Here is a 15,133-nt window from a genome sequence, read left to right as displayed (position 1 = left end):
ATACATTATAAAATTGAATTCGACCACTACTGTTTCATATACATAGCAAACCATAAGAACCTCTGAATCACCTTTTTTCAAATCCTCCTTTTTTATAAAATACCACTGTCTTGATTTACCATTTTACAGCTGTTAAGAATATAATCCATTGTTAACAAAACTAGCCTTATCTCTAATTCACTTTTCTGGCAGTAGATTTCCTCAGTGCTTTTTAGATAAGGAGTATTTTCTTTCCATTATCTGACAAAAGCATCAAAATATTGAATTCCTGAACATTTTCTATTCATTCCAATTTAATCCACTTACTCTCTTCCTAGTGCACAATTTGCCTACTTTCAGTTTAATTAAACCAGACTTTGGAATAAATAGAAGTGCTAAAGTGCTAAACAGAAATACAGGCAACAATGCCAATTCCCTGATATCATAAGAAAATAAAAGTATTTTATAATAAATCTTGTAAGGTTGAATAACCTGGTATTGTCAATTCACACAAAAGTGTGCATTAAAAGGCGCTCCTTCCAAATGTAGGATGCATGCATAGTCAGTTTTATTTAATATTTTTTGCCTTTTGGACAACAGTTGATTGACTGCTTAAAAAGGGGGGAAAAAGGAAAAAGCTCTTAGAAAATTGTGCTATAAATTATTTATATATAAAAACTAAGGAATACATGTAGAAAGAAACAAAGATAAGCCACAGTAAGTATTTGACTATTCACTAGGTTAAAATTCATGTTAACTTTACAACATAGATTACCTACTATCTACTACTTTGTGCCAGAAGAGCCATAGGATGAGGCCTCCAGAACTCGTTTGGTCCATTTTCTTTACATGTTCAGAGGAAAACAAAAATTAAGTACTGCAAGGACACATTCCCCTTCATATAACTAATACAGCTGAACATTCCCATGAAACTAAATTTGAGATTAAATAAAAATCATATGTTAGAGACAGTCTGCAGTCTTCCATATTGACATGCTAAATAGATTTAGGAACTGAGTTCAAGAACTCAAAAAGAAATTTGTACCATACATCATAGGAATAATTGGTGTAACTCAGAAATTGTATGTAGAAATACGGAGTTAAAAAACATCTATTGACCATGTCTTGCAAGTCAAAAGACAGGTATGCTTCAAATAACAACAGAGACAACTACTAGGCCAACAGATACAGGAGTTTGAACTGAGATTATTTATTCCAAGCAAAAAGCATTACAGATTTTTGATGAAAAACATTTAAGCAGAGCTTGTGAAGCAAAAGTACAATTCTGTTAAAGCTATAAAAGTGCCAGGTGAAAACTGAATCCAGTGTTCAGAATACTATTTGACTTTTAAAAAACAAGAAAGGGACACACAGGTGCATTGCAAAAGATAAATGTGAATGGGAGATCGGGGTGTGGAATGACATACAGTCATTAAAAGGAAGAGAGAACTCCAACAAACAATTATCACAGCTGAAAGGGAAAACAAAAAAAAATTATTAATGAAAGAAATCAGAAAAAAATCAGGTGGAAGAAGTCAGATGACCCTGATAAATCATTCTCAGACTACTCAGAAAAAAAATAAATTCTAAGAAATTCTAGGCATATTGTTTCAACAAAGGAAGAAGTTTTGAGTGATGCGCCTGAAATTACAGGAAAACTTTTTTAAAAACAAATCTCAAAGTGAGGGAAAACGTAAAAAAAGAAAAAAAGAAAAAAAAAAAAAAAAAACAAATAACAGGTAATTGAAAAGAATCTGACTGAGTTAAGACCAATTAGTCACAGGATGCTCAGACAAGCTCTAGAGTACATTACATAATAAATAACTCCGGGATATGTCAGGGCTGGCTACCCTCAAAAGAGATAGCACTGAAGCCAAAATTTATGTATGCCAATATCAGACATAAACCCCAGAAATAACATGAAAAATCAGTGGATTTGCTGCACTTAAACCAACTCTTATTTGGGTATATGGATAACAGTCTTCAGCTACTTTAGTAACCCCTACAGATTGGAAATTAAAATTAATCTTTTTCTAGGTTTTTGCTTTGTGCTGTGTTTACAAAAGTCAAAAGCAAATCAAGAAAACCATTGGTATTTTTTAGTATTCCCTACAATTAAACTGGGAAGGCTTGATCAATGTTGAAACATTTTTGACCTCTTTTACAATACACTACCATCCCCAAGGAAAAGGTGTATTTGGTGTAATTACAGAATAGAAGCCAATCAAACGTATTACATTGTTTTAATGAACAAGATTATTCTCTGATGCAGTTCTTGTCTTTGGGAGTGCTCCTATTAACCTTGAGTTATCCACAGACCTTATGTGGCCAGCCTGACATATTCTTTTTCCTTTTTTAATGCCAACAGATCAAAAAGTATTCTAACCAAGTCAGCTGAGGCACAAAACCAGCAGCCTAAAAAGGTCTCTTCTCATTAATCTGATCACAATATAGTATGAAGTTAATAAATGCCTTTGAAATCTAGTGCAGCACAAATAAGTAACAATGAAGTCACAAAATCTTTAATTCATCAACAGCTCTGGCACCACTTTTTTATTGATAATACAGACCAAAGAACCAGCAGCACGAGAACCTACTGCATATACAGTAACTGCTAAAAACAGAAAAAAAAAACCCAAAAACAATGTTTAGCTTGATATTTATAATTCTAGCCAAGAGAAGATACAGAATTTAGTGAGCAAACTACAATCATTTAAAGCAACACTACCAGAAGCATGTTAAGATTATAAACAGCACTGAAGTTCCAATCTAATGCTTGATAATTTTTCCACTTACCTTTAGCTATTCTTCTTGAAATGTGGTACAGATTACATATATTGTAGTTCATCAATTTCAAACAAGTTACATCTTAATTTGTAGTTGTAAAATCTGCATCTTTTTTACTACCAAGTGCACAACTTCAAGACCCCCTCTTAACATTCCTCAAATCTCCCTGAGCATCTTCTATTGAAAATAAATAAAAAACTTAAAAGACATGTGTGCCTATCAAGCAAAAAGGGTAGTTCTTGAATGGAAGAAACTTTCTATTTGTATGTTTTTGCTATTCACGCCCCCAGCCCTATTCAAATTCCTTAGCCTCTTCAGAAGAGATGATATATTATGGCATAAATATCTCTGCTTCTCCAGTGGCAAGAAAATCAACATTACCACTTGTCCTAGTTTAGGGCAAAATTTGGGAGAAGACCTCCGGAAGGAGCCCCCAGAAAGCAAACCTCCCACGGCCCCTCCCCCACCTGGTTCGGGAAAGATTTCCTCAGAGAGAAATGGAAAAAACCTGTTTATTTAACAAGCAAAAACACTCCCCAACACAAAAAAAAAAAAAAAGAATCAACACCAGATGACAAAACCCTTTCACCGTTCTGAAGAGATGACAAATTCAGAAAGTCTCTCCTGGGAGTGGTTGCCCAGCTATCAGTCTCTGGCGCTGGGGATGGCTGCTGCAGGTCACAAAATGCAGACTCTCGGTGTTTCTTGATGTTTCCCAGGTCCAGGTCCAGAGCAGGTTCAGATGGTATTCAGGAAAAGGAAAGGGAAGGGAAAAAAGAAACAGTCCAGGGTAAAATTGGACTGCCTAGCTAAACTAACTAATAAGCAAAAGCAGAAGCAAGCCAGCAAGCTAGCAAACCCAAGCCAGCCAAGCCTCTCCTAGACACAGACCATGGGGGGAGGTGAGCCGGCTGATAACAAGACAAAACAATCCTTCACTTTCAGAGTCAGTCCTGAAGGCACAGAACATAATATCAGGCCTAAACAGAACACACGATTTGGGATACAAACACCCTACCGTCACCCTAGGACACCACTTAAAGCTGAAATAAATTTTCAGTTTGTAAAATAACTTTCTGCTGTTGCAAAAATAGGCACTTATTGATAAAATAATCTGCAATCTGCTGTAAAACCATTCAGAAATGTTCTTCTCTTAATGAGAAGAACACTAACACTTTCTTGATTAATAACTTAACTCACCTTCTAGCTCTCTAAGTGCAGTGCTCCTTATCTCTCAATCGAAACACACATGGAAATGCTTTCAAGTAGGCTAAGAAAACATAAATCAAGTAACAAAAAGATACGGTCATGGCAGCAGAGTCCTTCCTGCAATTCACTTTGGCTACAGGACTGCCAAAGCCCCGGAGAAGGGTCAGACAGCTGACTGACACCCAGGTCTCTCTTACCTTCTCAGCTGCCTATGTAACTACATTACCAGAAACAAGAATATACATCTACCCTAATGAATTCCTTATTTATATAAAATTCACTGAGTGTTGGGAATAAACACAATACATTCATGGTAAGGAGATAAGAAATCTTTGACAAGTACTTCTAGCTATTTTTTCAAGAAATACAACCTATAGGTGAAAGGCCCTCAAAAATTTTATCAGGCTTTTCTGTGTTAAAATTAGCTTACAAAAGCCTTATTCCAGTTATTATGTCCCCAGGTCTGGACAACATTTTGGAAAACCTATGCAAGCAACTACTGGGTCAACACAAGGATACAATAGAATTGCAAAGGCACCATATTTGTTGAAAAATAATAAATGAAAAAGGTACAAGAAAGAAAATTCAGTTCCATAGGCCAAAAGTCTATTAAGAGATAAGTAATTTCTGATTCCTTCAGCTATACTGGAACACACAGAACAATTTACTTGCTCTTCTATTAGAAGCAGCAGCTGAAGACAACACTTTTAAAAAACCTAGTTCCTCTCTCCAGTTCTTCCCTTCTAGGCAATCCCCTCTTCCCAGGCCTCAGACTGGAGGTGTGCCACTTACAAAGTCCTTCTACAAAAATCTAAAAGCAAATATAAGACTTAATTTCATCTACATAATCACTTTTCACACATGCTCTGTTATCTGCTAAATACTACTACTTACCAAAATATCTTTCTCAGCAAACGCTGATGCTGCAGATGCTCTAGAGATAGCCACATAAACTACACTACATAGCATTTCCATAATGTAACCTTTGACTGTGATTAAGAACTAGAAAGCCAGATTCATGCTTATGAAAGATTACTATCTCTAGCAGTTTCTGCCTCATCTCAGAACAAAATTTTATTACCACCTACTTGTGCTCTTCTGACAGATCTCATATTCACCATTGTTTCCTTACTATCAGTGGTGGGTTGACCCTGGATAGGTGCCGCATGCCCACCAAAGCCTCTGCACTTCCCTCCTCAGTTTAACAGGGGGAGAAAATATAATGAAAGGCTCATGGGATGAGACAAGGACAGGGAGAAATTACTCACCAGCTACCATGGGAGGCAAAGACTCAGCTTAGGGAAATGGGTTTATTATTAATCAGAGTGAGACAACAAGAACAAAACACAAATCCTAAAAACACCTTCCCCCACCCTTCCTTTCTTCCCCAGATCAACTTCACTCCCAGCTTCTCTACTCTCAACAGTGTTGTCACTTCATCACACACTGTCTCTGCTACTCCTTTCTCTGCAAGGGGGGGACTCTTCACAGTCTTCCCCTGATCAAGTGTCCCTTCCCACAGGAGACAGTCCTCCATGGACTTCTCTAACATGACTCCTTCCCCTGGCTGCAGTTTTTCATGAACTGGAACCAGTGTGGATCCCTTCCACAGGGTCTCAAGTCCTGCTAACACACCTGCTCCCATGCAGGTTCCTTGCCCTATGGGTCCGCAGGTCCTGCCAGGAGTCCACTCCAGCCATGCTTCCCACAGGACCACAGCCTCCTTTGGGCATCCACCTGCCCTGCTGTGGGGCTCTCCAAGAGCTGCAGATGGAGCTCTGCTCCACCACAGATCTCCATGGGCTGTGGGTGGACAGCCTGCCTCACAGTGGTCTTCACCATGAGCTGCAGAGGAATCACAGTGGTGCTGCTGCCATCGTTCAGTCTTGCCATGCGGTGGATCCTTCTTGAAGCATTCTTGCATGTTAAGGGAGCTGGTTGATGTTATTACAAGGACAGTTTTGATGATCTCCAGATAATAAGAGAGGTTGCTGAAGTCTGAAAGAAAGCAAATATCACTCCTCTCTGCAAGGAGGTCCAGGAAAGTACAGATCAGTACCTTATATCAACCCCTGGGAAGACAGTAGGGAAAATCCTCCTGGAAACCATTTCTAAACAAACAAAAGAAAAATGGGTATTGAGAGTAGTAAGATGGATCTACAAAGGGGAAATTCCATTTAATCAACTTGATGGCCCTCTATAGTGAGGTGAGTACCTTGGTGGATGAGGGGAAAGCAGTAGATTTTGTTCACCTCAGCTTTGATAATTCTTCTGACAGTGTCTCACCCTCCTAGACAAGCTGATAAAGTACCACCTGGATAAACTGACAGTGAAAAGAACTGGCTCAACAGCCGGGTGCTAAGGGCATGGCCACTGGGATAAAGTCCAGGTAGAGACAAGCTCCAGACATTCATACTGGGGCTAACATCATTTAACCTCTTCTTCATTGACCTGTATGCTGGGACAGAGCACGCCTTTAGAAAGCTCACAGCTGACAGGAGTGGCCAGCACATGGCAGTGTGGCCATCCAGAGGTCTGACTGATGATAAAAGAACCCTCTCAAGAAAAAGTTCAGAAAAAAACGTAGGAAGTCATCCTGGCCATCACAAAGGAAGCTGCACTTATTTCAATACAAAGGGACTGGAGGGTGGCCTTTGCTTTAGATAAACTTCTCTGTGGATCAATTGTTTGTGTAAATGGCCTTCACCAAGAAAATCTAGAGACCATTATCTTCCTGACCCTAAGAAAACCAATAGAGACAATTATTTTTTTGACCCAGCCAGACCAGCATAGAAGAAGTATTTACATGGCTTAGCATAGTACAAAAGCTGAACAAACACAAAATGAACTTCAAAAAGAGCAATGGGTTTCAGCTGGGTTCAACTCATGCATTCCCTTCTAGTAACTAGGGATGGACAGTGCATATCTAGAAGAACGCTATCCGGGAATTTTGGCCTCTGGCAGGACAGACCTCTACAGACTGGAGAAATGGGCTAGAAGGAACTTCATGAAGTTTCAACACAGGTAAATGCAAAGCCCTGCATAGAAAGAACAGCCTCAGGCAATACATCCTTTGGAACCAAAGAGCTAGCTGGAAAACAGCTCTGTAGAGAAGAAACTGGCAGAGAGGCTAATCATGAGCCAGCAAACTGTCCTTGCCCTTGACACAAAGGCCATCAAGAGCAAACTGGGCTGCATTTAACACTGCTGCCTGGAGGTCAAGAGACGCGATCTGTCCTCTCTACTCAGCACTACTAAGGACATGTCTGGAGTGTTGGGTCCAGATCTGGGCTTCCCAGAACATAACAAGCTTATTGGAGTAGGTCCAGCACACAGTTAAAGATGACTAAGGGACTGGATGGTTTTGTATAAGAAGAGGCTGAGAAGTTGGACTCTTTGTCCTGGAAAAGAGTAGGTTAAGGAGGACATTATGCCTGTGTATAAATGACTGATGGGGGGGATTGAAGTTAGGCTTTTCTCAACAGCACTCACCATCAGTGCAAGAGGCAAAACACACAAAACTATGAAACTCCATCTGAACACAGATGGAGTCAAACACTGGAAGAAATTCCCAGAGCAGTTGTGGAGTCTTTGTCCTTGGAGATATTCAAAACCCAGCTGGACACAATCGTGGGCAACCTGGTCTAGATGATCCTGCTTCAGCAGGGGTCTGGACCCAAGATGATCTGAAGAGGTCCCTGCCAACCTCACCCATTCTGTATGTAAGAATCTGTGATGTCAGCAATGTTGACATGACAGAGTGACCAGGCTACAGCCCCAGCTATGTCAAACCGTGAGAGTGGTAATTGACAATTATGTCCTCATAGGAAGTGGGTATTCATCTCCACACAGCAATAACAAAAACATGCCAATTGAAAAAAAATCATCCCAAAGTACAAGTAATAAAAGGCTATGAAGCTATTTTCTTGCAACAGCCATTGCTAAAATACTTAATGCATGCTTATTTCACTTTCTGCGATTGTTATTCAAACTCCAAAAATTCATGTTTGCACCTAAACACCGTAACAGTGTGCTATAAAACAAATGCATATATTTATTGTGCTGAAGAAAGCCCAAATTGCTTCTTCAGACTCAGCCTTTATATGATGTAAAATAATTATTAACAAATATGTGACACTTATGTAAGAATACTACATTTTTCCTCAAAATATGAAGCAGCACCTTGTCATCACAAGTCATCATTGAATTATCAATGCTATCAAGAGCCCTCACAGCACTCAAATTAACTGTAATTATTTTAGATATAGGTAAAGGGTGTATTTATATTAACAAATTAATGTTACTCTTGTTCTTGCCCCCCACCCTTGAAATATATGTACAGCAGTGCAGCATATATAACAGCAGAACTGAGAAAATACCAGTTGTTGTTAACCTAACTTTACAACATAAACCCTTCCTGCCAATATAGAGGACTGTTACCAGTGGGTATTTGTGATGGCCTACATGAAACCTAGCAATGTTCAGAGATGATACATAATACTCACAGTTTAAAGTCATAATTTCTCCTGAAAATATTACCCAGAAGTCATCCTATAACAATGGAATTTTCCATATGTACAGTCAAGATTTGTAGCAAGAAGTCAATTGTGTATTCATGGCTCTTGTACTACTAAAAGGCTTTTTCCCTAACAGAACACCATGTATCTAGAAAACACTGAAATCTGACCCACAGAAGTTCACAATTTCAAAATGTTAAATTACTATCAGCATCACACCACAAAATCAAATTCCTGTCTTACATTACTTCATTTTGTTTTTCAAGCTAATAGCAACTTGGAAACTATATTAAGCCTATTCTCCTAAATAAATGTTTGGGTGTGGGGCTTTAACGTCTGAAAGCAAGTTTTGGCAGACAGACTATTAAATTCTTTCCTCAAGAATAAAAACTGTCAACTGCACATACCTCATTTGCATCAGCTGCTTGCCATCTCAAACACCAATCATAAGCAGGGTCATTTTAAACTTTTTTCTTAAACCAGTACTTACACACACAACACCTTCAAAATGTAAAATTGTTTCATTTATAATATACATTATTTCATTCAAATTCTCCCCCATAAGCTATTGCATATGTTAATATTTTCCCCACCACCACCACAGGCAATAGGAAGTCTCAAACACGTAACACTTAAAAACATCTTGTTCCTTCAGGACACACACGTGACCTTCACATTATCCAAAATGAAAACTTATCTACCTTACTCCCACATTTTTATTTCACATCTTGACTGACTGAGCACTTGTTAGCAAGTTGTCAATCAGCTGTCTTGCCATTTCTATAAAAAAATCAGAACCTCAAGTCGGTTGCCCTGAGGAATCACCAGATGGTGCCTAAGAGAACCCACTCTTCCATGCTTTTGCACTGAATTCAGACTTAAACCGCATTCATTAAGGAACCTTAATACAAAAATCTAGAATTCAGAAAATTGAGGAAGTCAATTAAATACACCTGGCCCCAACCAACACCATACTGTTAAGGGTAATACTGCTTCCCATGAGGCACCCTAAGTTACAGAATTACCCACTTCAAGTCATGCCACAGAAAGTCATGATCAATGAAGAGCATAATTTAGCTATAATCCTGAAGAACAGTATGGAGAGGATACAGTGCAAAAATACACTGAATGTACAATTTAGTCTTGCATTGTCACCACCACAAAAAACCCCAAACATTTTCCTTTTTTCTTAAAAAGCAGCTCTGTGGTCTTTTAATTCTCCCTGGTTTATCTGCCCCTGCATTTCTTTCAGTGACTGTGCACGTTGTTCCCATGCTCCTCACAAGGAGCTGTAATTCATCCACAATTCTTTAGGAAGCTGATGTTTTAATACTCTACATGGTAATGAGGATCTGGACAAATACTTTGCACCATGCTTACTATGAAAGAAACAGAGAGATACCTATTCTAGAAACCATTTTTGTACATGACTCATCAGAGAATCTGTTCAAAATTTAAGGACCTGAAGTAGAGACTGTGAAACACACCAACAAAATAAACAACAACGGCAGTACTCTACCTCAACATTAAAAAGCTCAGTAAGGATGACAGTGGGTTAACTCTCACTCATCCAATTCCTTGGCATGTAAGGAGTACAAATACTAAGCAGTAAGCAACTGTTACAATTAAAAAAAAAAAAAAAAAAAAAAGAACTTCACCAAAGAAGACTGCTAATGTGAATAGAAACTAAAAATAAAAATATGGTTAGTAGAACCTTACAAAAACACATGGTTTATATGAAAAGAATTGGCATGGCTTTAGGAAAAGGAAACCCTACTTTTCAGAACCATTTAAGTTCTCTGAAAGAGTCAATAAATACAGGGGTGAGAGCGCTGTAGTTGACAAAAATCAACCTTGGCTTTCCAAAAGAGTTTCCAAAAAGTTACTAGGAAACGAAGCAGCTATAGGATGAGGAAGAATCCTTACAAATATAAACAGAAACACATCACCCAAGGTATAAATCTCCAGCTAGCTTGCTCATACCTGGAATAATATGTGCAAGGGAGGACAGTAGAAGCCACAGTCAAACTAAAAGTCACTGCGGTTTGTAGGCCTGTGATGTGTCCTTGCTAGCCCGATGTTGCTGATACATGGAATTTACATGGGTTCAAGGGGGACTGGAGAAATTAACATTAAAAAACCCACTATATTTACTAGGGAATATTAGATACAGAACCACATCCAGCTCAAGAAGTTATTTGAGCTAAAAGTCATTGGCGAAAAAGAGGGCAGCAAAAGGTGTCACTCACCTGCTTGATCTTCATCTTTGAGTATCAACTATTGGTTATGACTACTTTTTCTAACAGTGAACACTTTCAAATATTATGACTTGCACAATACATATATTTTTATTACAACTTACATATAGGAAACTCACCAGCAATAAACACTGACACTTGAAAGAGATCACAACTACACTGTTAGCAAAATTACGTGCCTTTCCATTCGTTTCACCAATAACCAGGAACAGATGACTCAGTATAGGTGCTGAGAAGCTTTTTTTTTTTTTTCCTGGCAGGTATGCACACGCATTTCAGTTCAGGAACCTGCACTCACTTTACTAAAGAGTAAGCATAAAACTAGGTTGTAAGGTATTTCTGTAAGACCGTAAGTCACTGCCTGCTTCAAAAAGACATCTGAATTCACAAGCTGTATTAACCGGTGCTTGAACGGATTTCGATATTAGCTGTAAAGCTGTTAGGTAAGGTTAGTTTCTCATTTTCTTTTGACAAAGCACCAAAGACTGCCCAGACGTATTGAGCCTCATGTGCCTCACTGCATGGCACTGAGGGGACACATCTTCCCTTTCTCCTTCGCTTTTCAAAGGTGAGCATACAAATAAAAGGTGTAGCACCCTCTCTGTGTTGAGCCTTTAGGTATTCCCCACCACATTTACCGACTCATTGGACAACAAAGTTAATTGATGTTATGTTATTGTTACACAAGAGGTGTGTACATGCTTTCAGGACATGATGGCCTCAGGACAAAGAGGCAACAAGCAGAAACTGAGACACACGAAGTTCCACCTGAACATGAGGAAGAACATCTCTACTGTGTCTGGAACAGATTGTCCAGAGAGGTTGTAGAGTCTCCGTCACTGGGGATATACAAGAACTATCTGGATGCAATCCTTTGCCGCGTGCTTTGGGACGGTCCTGCTTGAGCAGGGAGGATGGACCAGATAACCCGGTGCGGTCCCTCCCAGCCTGACCCGTTCCGTGACAGTGCGATGCCATAGGCGCTGGAGGGCGCACAGGGCGAGTGAGACCCCGCTCACACCGACCCGCTCTGTACGGGTGTCCCTGAGGGCAACTCAGTCCCCGCCGAGCCACCGACCGGCGCCCGCCCGGAGCCTCAGCGCCACCACACGGCGAGCGGGGCGGGACCCACCGGCCCCGCGGCACCTCCGCGGCCCCACGCCCGCGTCATCTGCAGCGCCCGCACACAGCCTCTCGCAGGGTCCACCGGCAGCTCCCACACCCCATCGCAGCCTTCGCCTTCGCCCTCGCCCTCCCCGCCCAGGCCCGGGCCCGGGCCCGGATCCGCCCCGCCGCCGTTGCCGCTCCCCTCCATGCGGGCGTGGCGAGACCGCGAGGCCGCCGGCCGCCAGGGGGCGCCATCGGGCAGGAGAGCGCGCGGCCCCCGCTCACGTGAGGAGGCGGCACCGCCCCTTCCCAGGGCACGTCCAATAGAAGCGCGCAAAACGCAGGCGGAGCCCCGCCCACTGGGGCGGTGCCAATGCGAGATGCTCGCGGGGCGTGACTGGCAGGGGGCGCGGTCGGCCACGCAGCCGTCGCGCGGAGCCTCTGGGGTCTTCCCCTTCCGGGAACGGGGAGCCCCGCCCGCCCCGGCACTGCCCTCACCGCACGGGCGCCGGCACCTCCGAGGGACACCGACAAACAGCCCAGGCCTGCAGCTGACAGCGCCCCGCGCCGCTCCTGGTGCTACTAGTGACACTCGGGTGGGAGAGTGAATTTTTGATACTGTTTTTTTTTTTTGAATCACAAACTTCTGGTTTTTAAGTAATTATCTGATCACTTCAATTGATATTTTATTCCAAGTGCTGCAGAGTAGGAGTTCAGTGCCCTAGATCCCTTATACCCTGTCTTGGGCTCACAGAACTCCGGGAGAGTATCTGCAGCACAAGATAAAATGTAAGTTATACTGTGGTCATTAAGATAGACATGTTATTAACATATCTACCTTAATGACCACAGTATAACCGTGGACTTAATAACATATATTGGAGTCCACTGTACACTACAATGAAATTTAACTCCAAAGTTGTTGCAGTTTACGTTAGAAATCTACTGAAATATAGCAGCCAGTAAGTTTCCACACAAGAGATCCTCTCCTGAAATTAGCATCTGCAGATGAGTGGGCCGGTTGTGTTATTTCCTGTTTTCTGTTCTGTATCCAAAACAAACTGTATTGTGTTTACGTATTTACAATCATCAGAGCCATTTGATGTAATTCAGGCCTCCTGCTATTAGATTAATGCACAATATTAACATAGTTTTGCTTTTAAGTTGTGTGTTTTTGTCCTATTGTATTTGTAGCTCAAGGTACACAAAGTAATTTTCTTGTGTAGCCATAAAATAAATTTACCTCACAAGATTGAAAAAAATCAGAGATTCTGAAACTGGGTATATACTTACACACTATAAATTAAAAAAAAGAAAATAAAAAGAACCACCAAAGGAAAAAAAAACCACCAAATAAACAAGCAAAATGAGAAAAACCTAGATAAAAAAGGATAATATCTTTGTGCAAATTCTAAATTATAAAGTTATCTATTGCTAGTATTACAGGCCACCTACTTTAGGACAGGGAGACTAATGTGGGTGGTGGGAAAGGCTGAAACTTTTTTGTTAAGCTGAAAGCCTTATCACAAGGTAAGTTGTTATAACCTACAAACAGCTTATTTAGGCCTACTGTTAGAAGGATCACAGTTGTAGTGAACAGGACAAGAAATATTAATGACTACTTTCCTAGTTCTGCCTTACTGAGAAGGGTCCCCATGCAGGGCTACCAGCAGCAACCTGGATATGCCTTCACAGCTTTCCACAAGTCTTCGAATACTTGACTTTTTTATCTGCTCTGCTAAGTATAATCAGCTTTAAAAGAAAGTAAACCATTGTAAACTAATCTGGTTGGACCACACAAAAGAAGAAAATAGATCTGCAGCTAGATGCCTAAAATAAATGTAACAATAACTTGGTGTGAAGTAATTTTTTTGCCAGGGAAAGGGGTGAACGTGGCAGTTGAATATGGAGAGAGGATGTTTTTGTCTGTATGCATATATCTGAAGAACAAAGTGAGTCAGTTGAAACTGAAGGAAAATGGAAACATGAGATAAGGTTAGGATAACCTGACCATGACTAAAACCTAGGCTTGAGAACAGAGGGTTCCTGTTAGCAGAACATTGCTGTTCTGGACTGCCAACAACAGTAGAAGGGATTAAAAGCCTGCTGAACCCTAACTTTTTTTTTTTTTTTTTTTTTTTAACAGAGCTAGGTTCTGCTATATCGATATTGTTTCAAAGCATCTTTTCTCACTAAAAGCCAAAAAACTACAAATTTAACACTAAATACTAATTTTTAAAAATTAGAAGCATTATTTTTTTGGCCAAAAACATCTTGTTGGAATAAAGAGGGATTTAAGAGGAAAAATGACTGAATATTGAAATCTGAGACAAAAAGTAATATATATATTATAGTAGATCTTGATAATCTTTTGCAGGCTAATAGGTATTTGTTTTCACACTATCTTTTTTAATGCATTAGTAGCTTGAGTATTCAGTGTGCAGACTTGAGTGCAAATTAACATGTCCACTATCATATTAGAAACCTGAGGAATTCACAGCATCTCTTTGGACCAGTGTTTACAATTTGTAAATTCACAGGCCTAAATGATGGGGTGACTGGGAGCTTCTTGCTTGCATTTAATACATTTGATGTACTGCACTGTTCCCTTTTTGGGATAATAAATGGTCACATGTTTAGTGACTCATTGTAGTGTGGAAAGTACATTAAATTTAGTGGAAAGTACCATTCTTCTGCATGTCCAATCTCTTCTGCATCTCTTATAAACCATTTATCTTTTAGTCTATGATTTAGTATTTATTTTATTTTAGGGTTAGCCCTTACTGAGTAAGAAGAAGTTGCATTTGCTGCTGCAAGTCACCAAAAATCCCTTCCTCGCCAAGAAGTTAAAATTTAATATACATTTATTTTAAGAGATGTGAAAAAGCTGTCAGGATTGCAGTTCTCAGAGAAGCATATGCAAATGGCAGGTGTAGTTTCCAAGGAGCTTTAGCCAGTTTAATTTCAAGTCCCATGTTTCTACTGGCTGGTTTGACTCAGAGTTTCAAATACCAGCATAAGTAATTTGAAATCCTGCTGGATACATTATATTTTTTTTGTTGTTGTTGTTTTCTTTGTAAAAGCTGTGTCCTTGTACAGAGTGTTCCTTCATGGCATCTCACAACTGTTGAATTTGTGTAGCTGTGCTTCATGATTCCTGTCCATCCCCATCCTTGTCCATGCATTCAGGTGATTGATCCAGCATTCGAGCTGGAGGGGCTGCCTGAGCTGTCTTGCTGCACAGTCACTGGTGTCTGCAAGAGGCACAGTCTGCGT

At 40.2% G+C, this 15,133-nt stretch overlaps 1 protein-coding gene across 1 annotated transcript in view; it reads right to left on the bottom strand.

Moving 5' to 3' along the window:
- The window catches only part of DTWD2 (DTW domain containing 2), a 66,759-nt gene extending 54,694 nt beyond the window's left edge, over positions 1 to 12,065 (bottom strand). Inside the window, 2 exon segments of the mRNA XM_053932536.1 lie at positions 11,913 to 11,948; positions 11,950 to 12,065. Coding sequence (XP_053788511.1) covers positions 11,913 to 11,948; positions 11,950 to 12,065 — 152 coding nt within the window.
- Between the last annotated feature and the right edge of the window lie 3,068 nt (positions 12,066 to 15,133).

The sequence above is a fragment of the Vidua chalybeata genome, chromosome Z (genome assembly GCF_026979565.1).
Source record: "Vidua chalybeata isolate OUT-0048 chromosome Z, bVidCha1 merged haplotype, whole genome shotgun sequence".
In the NCBI taxonomy this organism is placed as follows: domain Eukaryota; kingdom Metazoa; phylum Chordata; class Aves; order Passeriformes; family Viduidae; genus Vidua; species Vidua chalybeata.
Note: the sequence above shows the minus strand (reverse complement) of the source record. Positions and strands in the feature narration are given on the sequence as shown.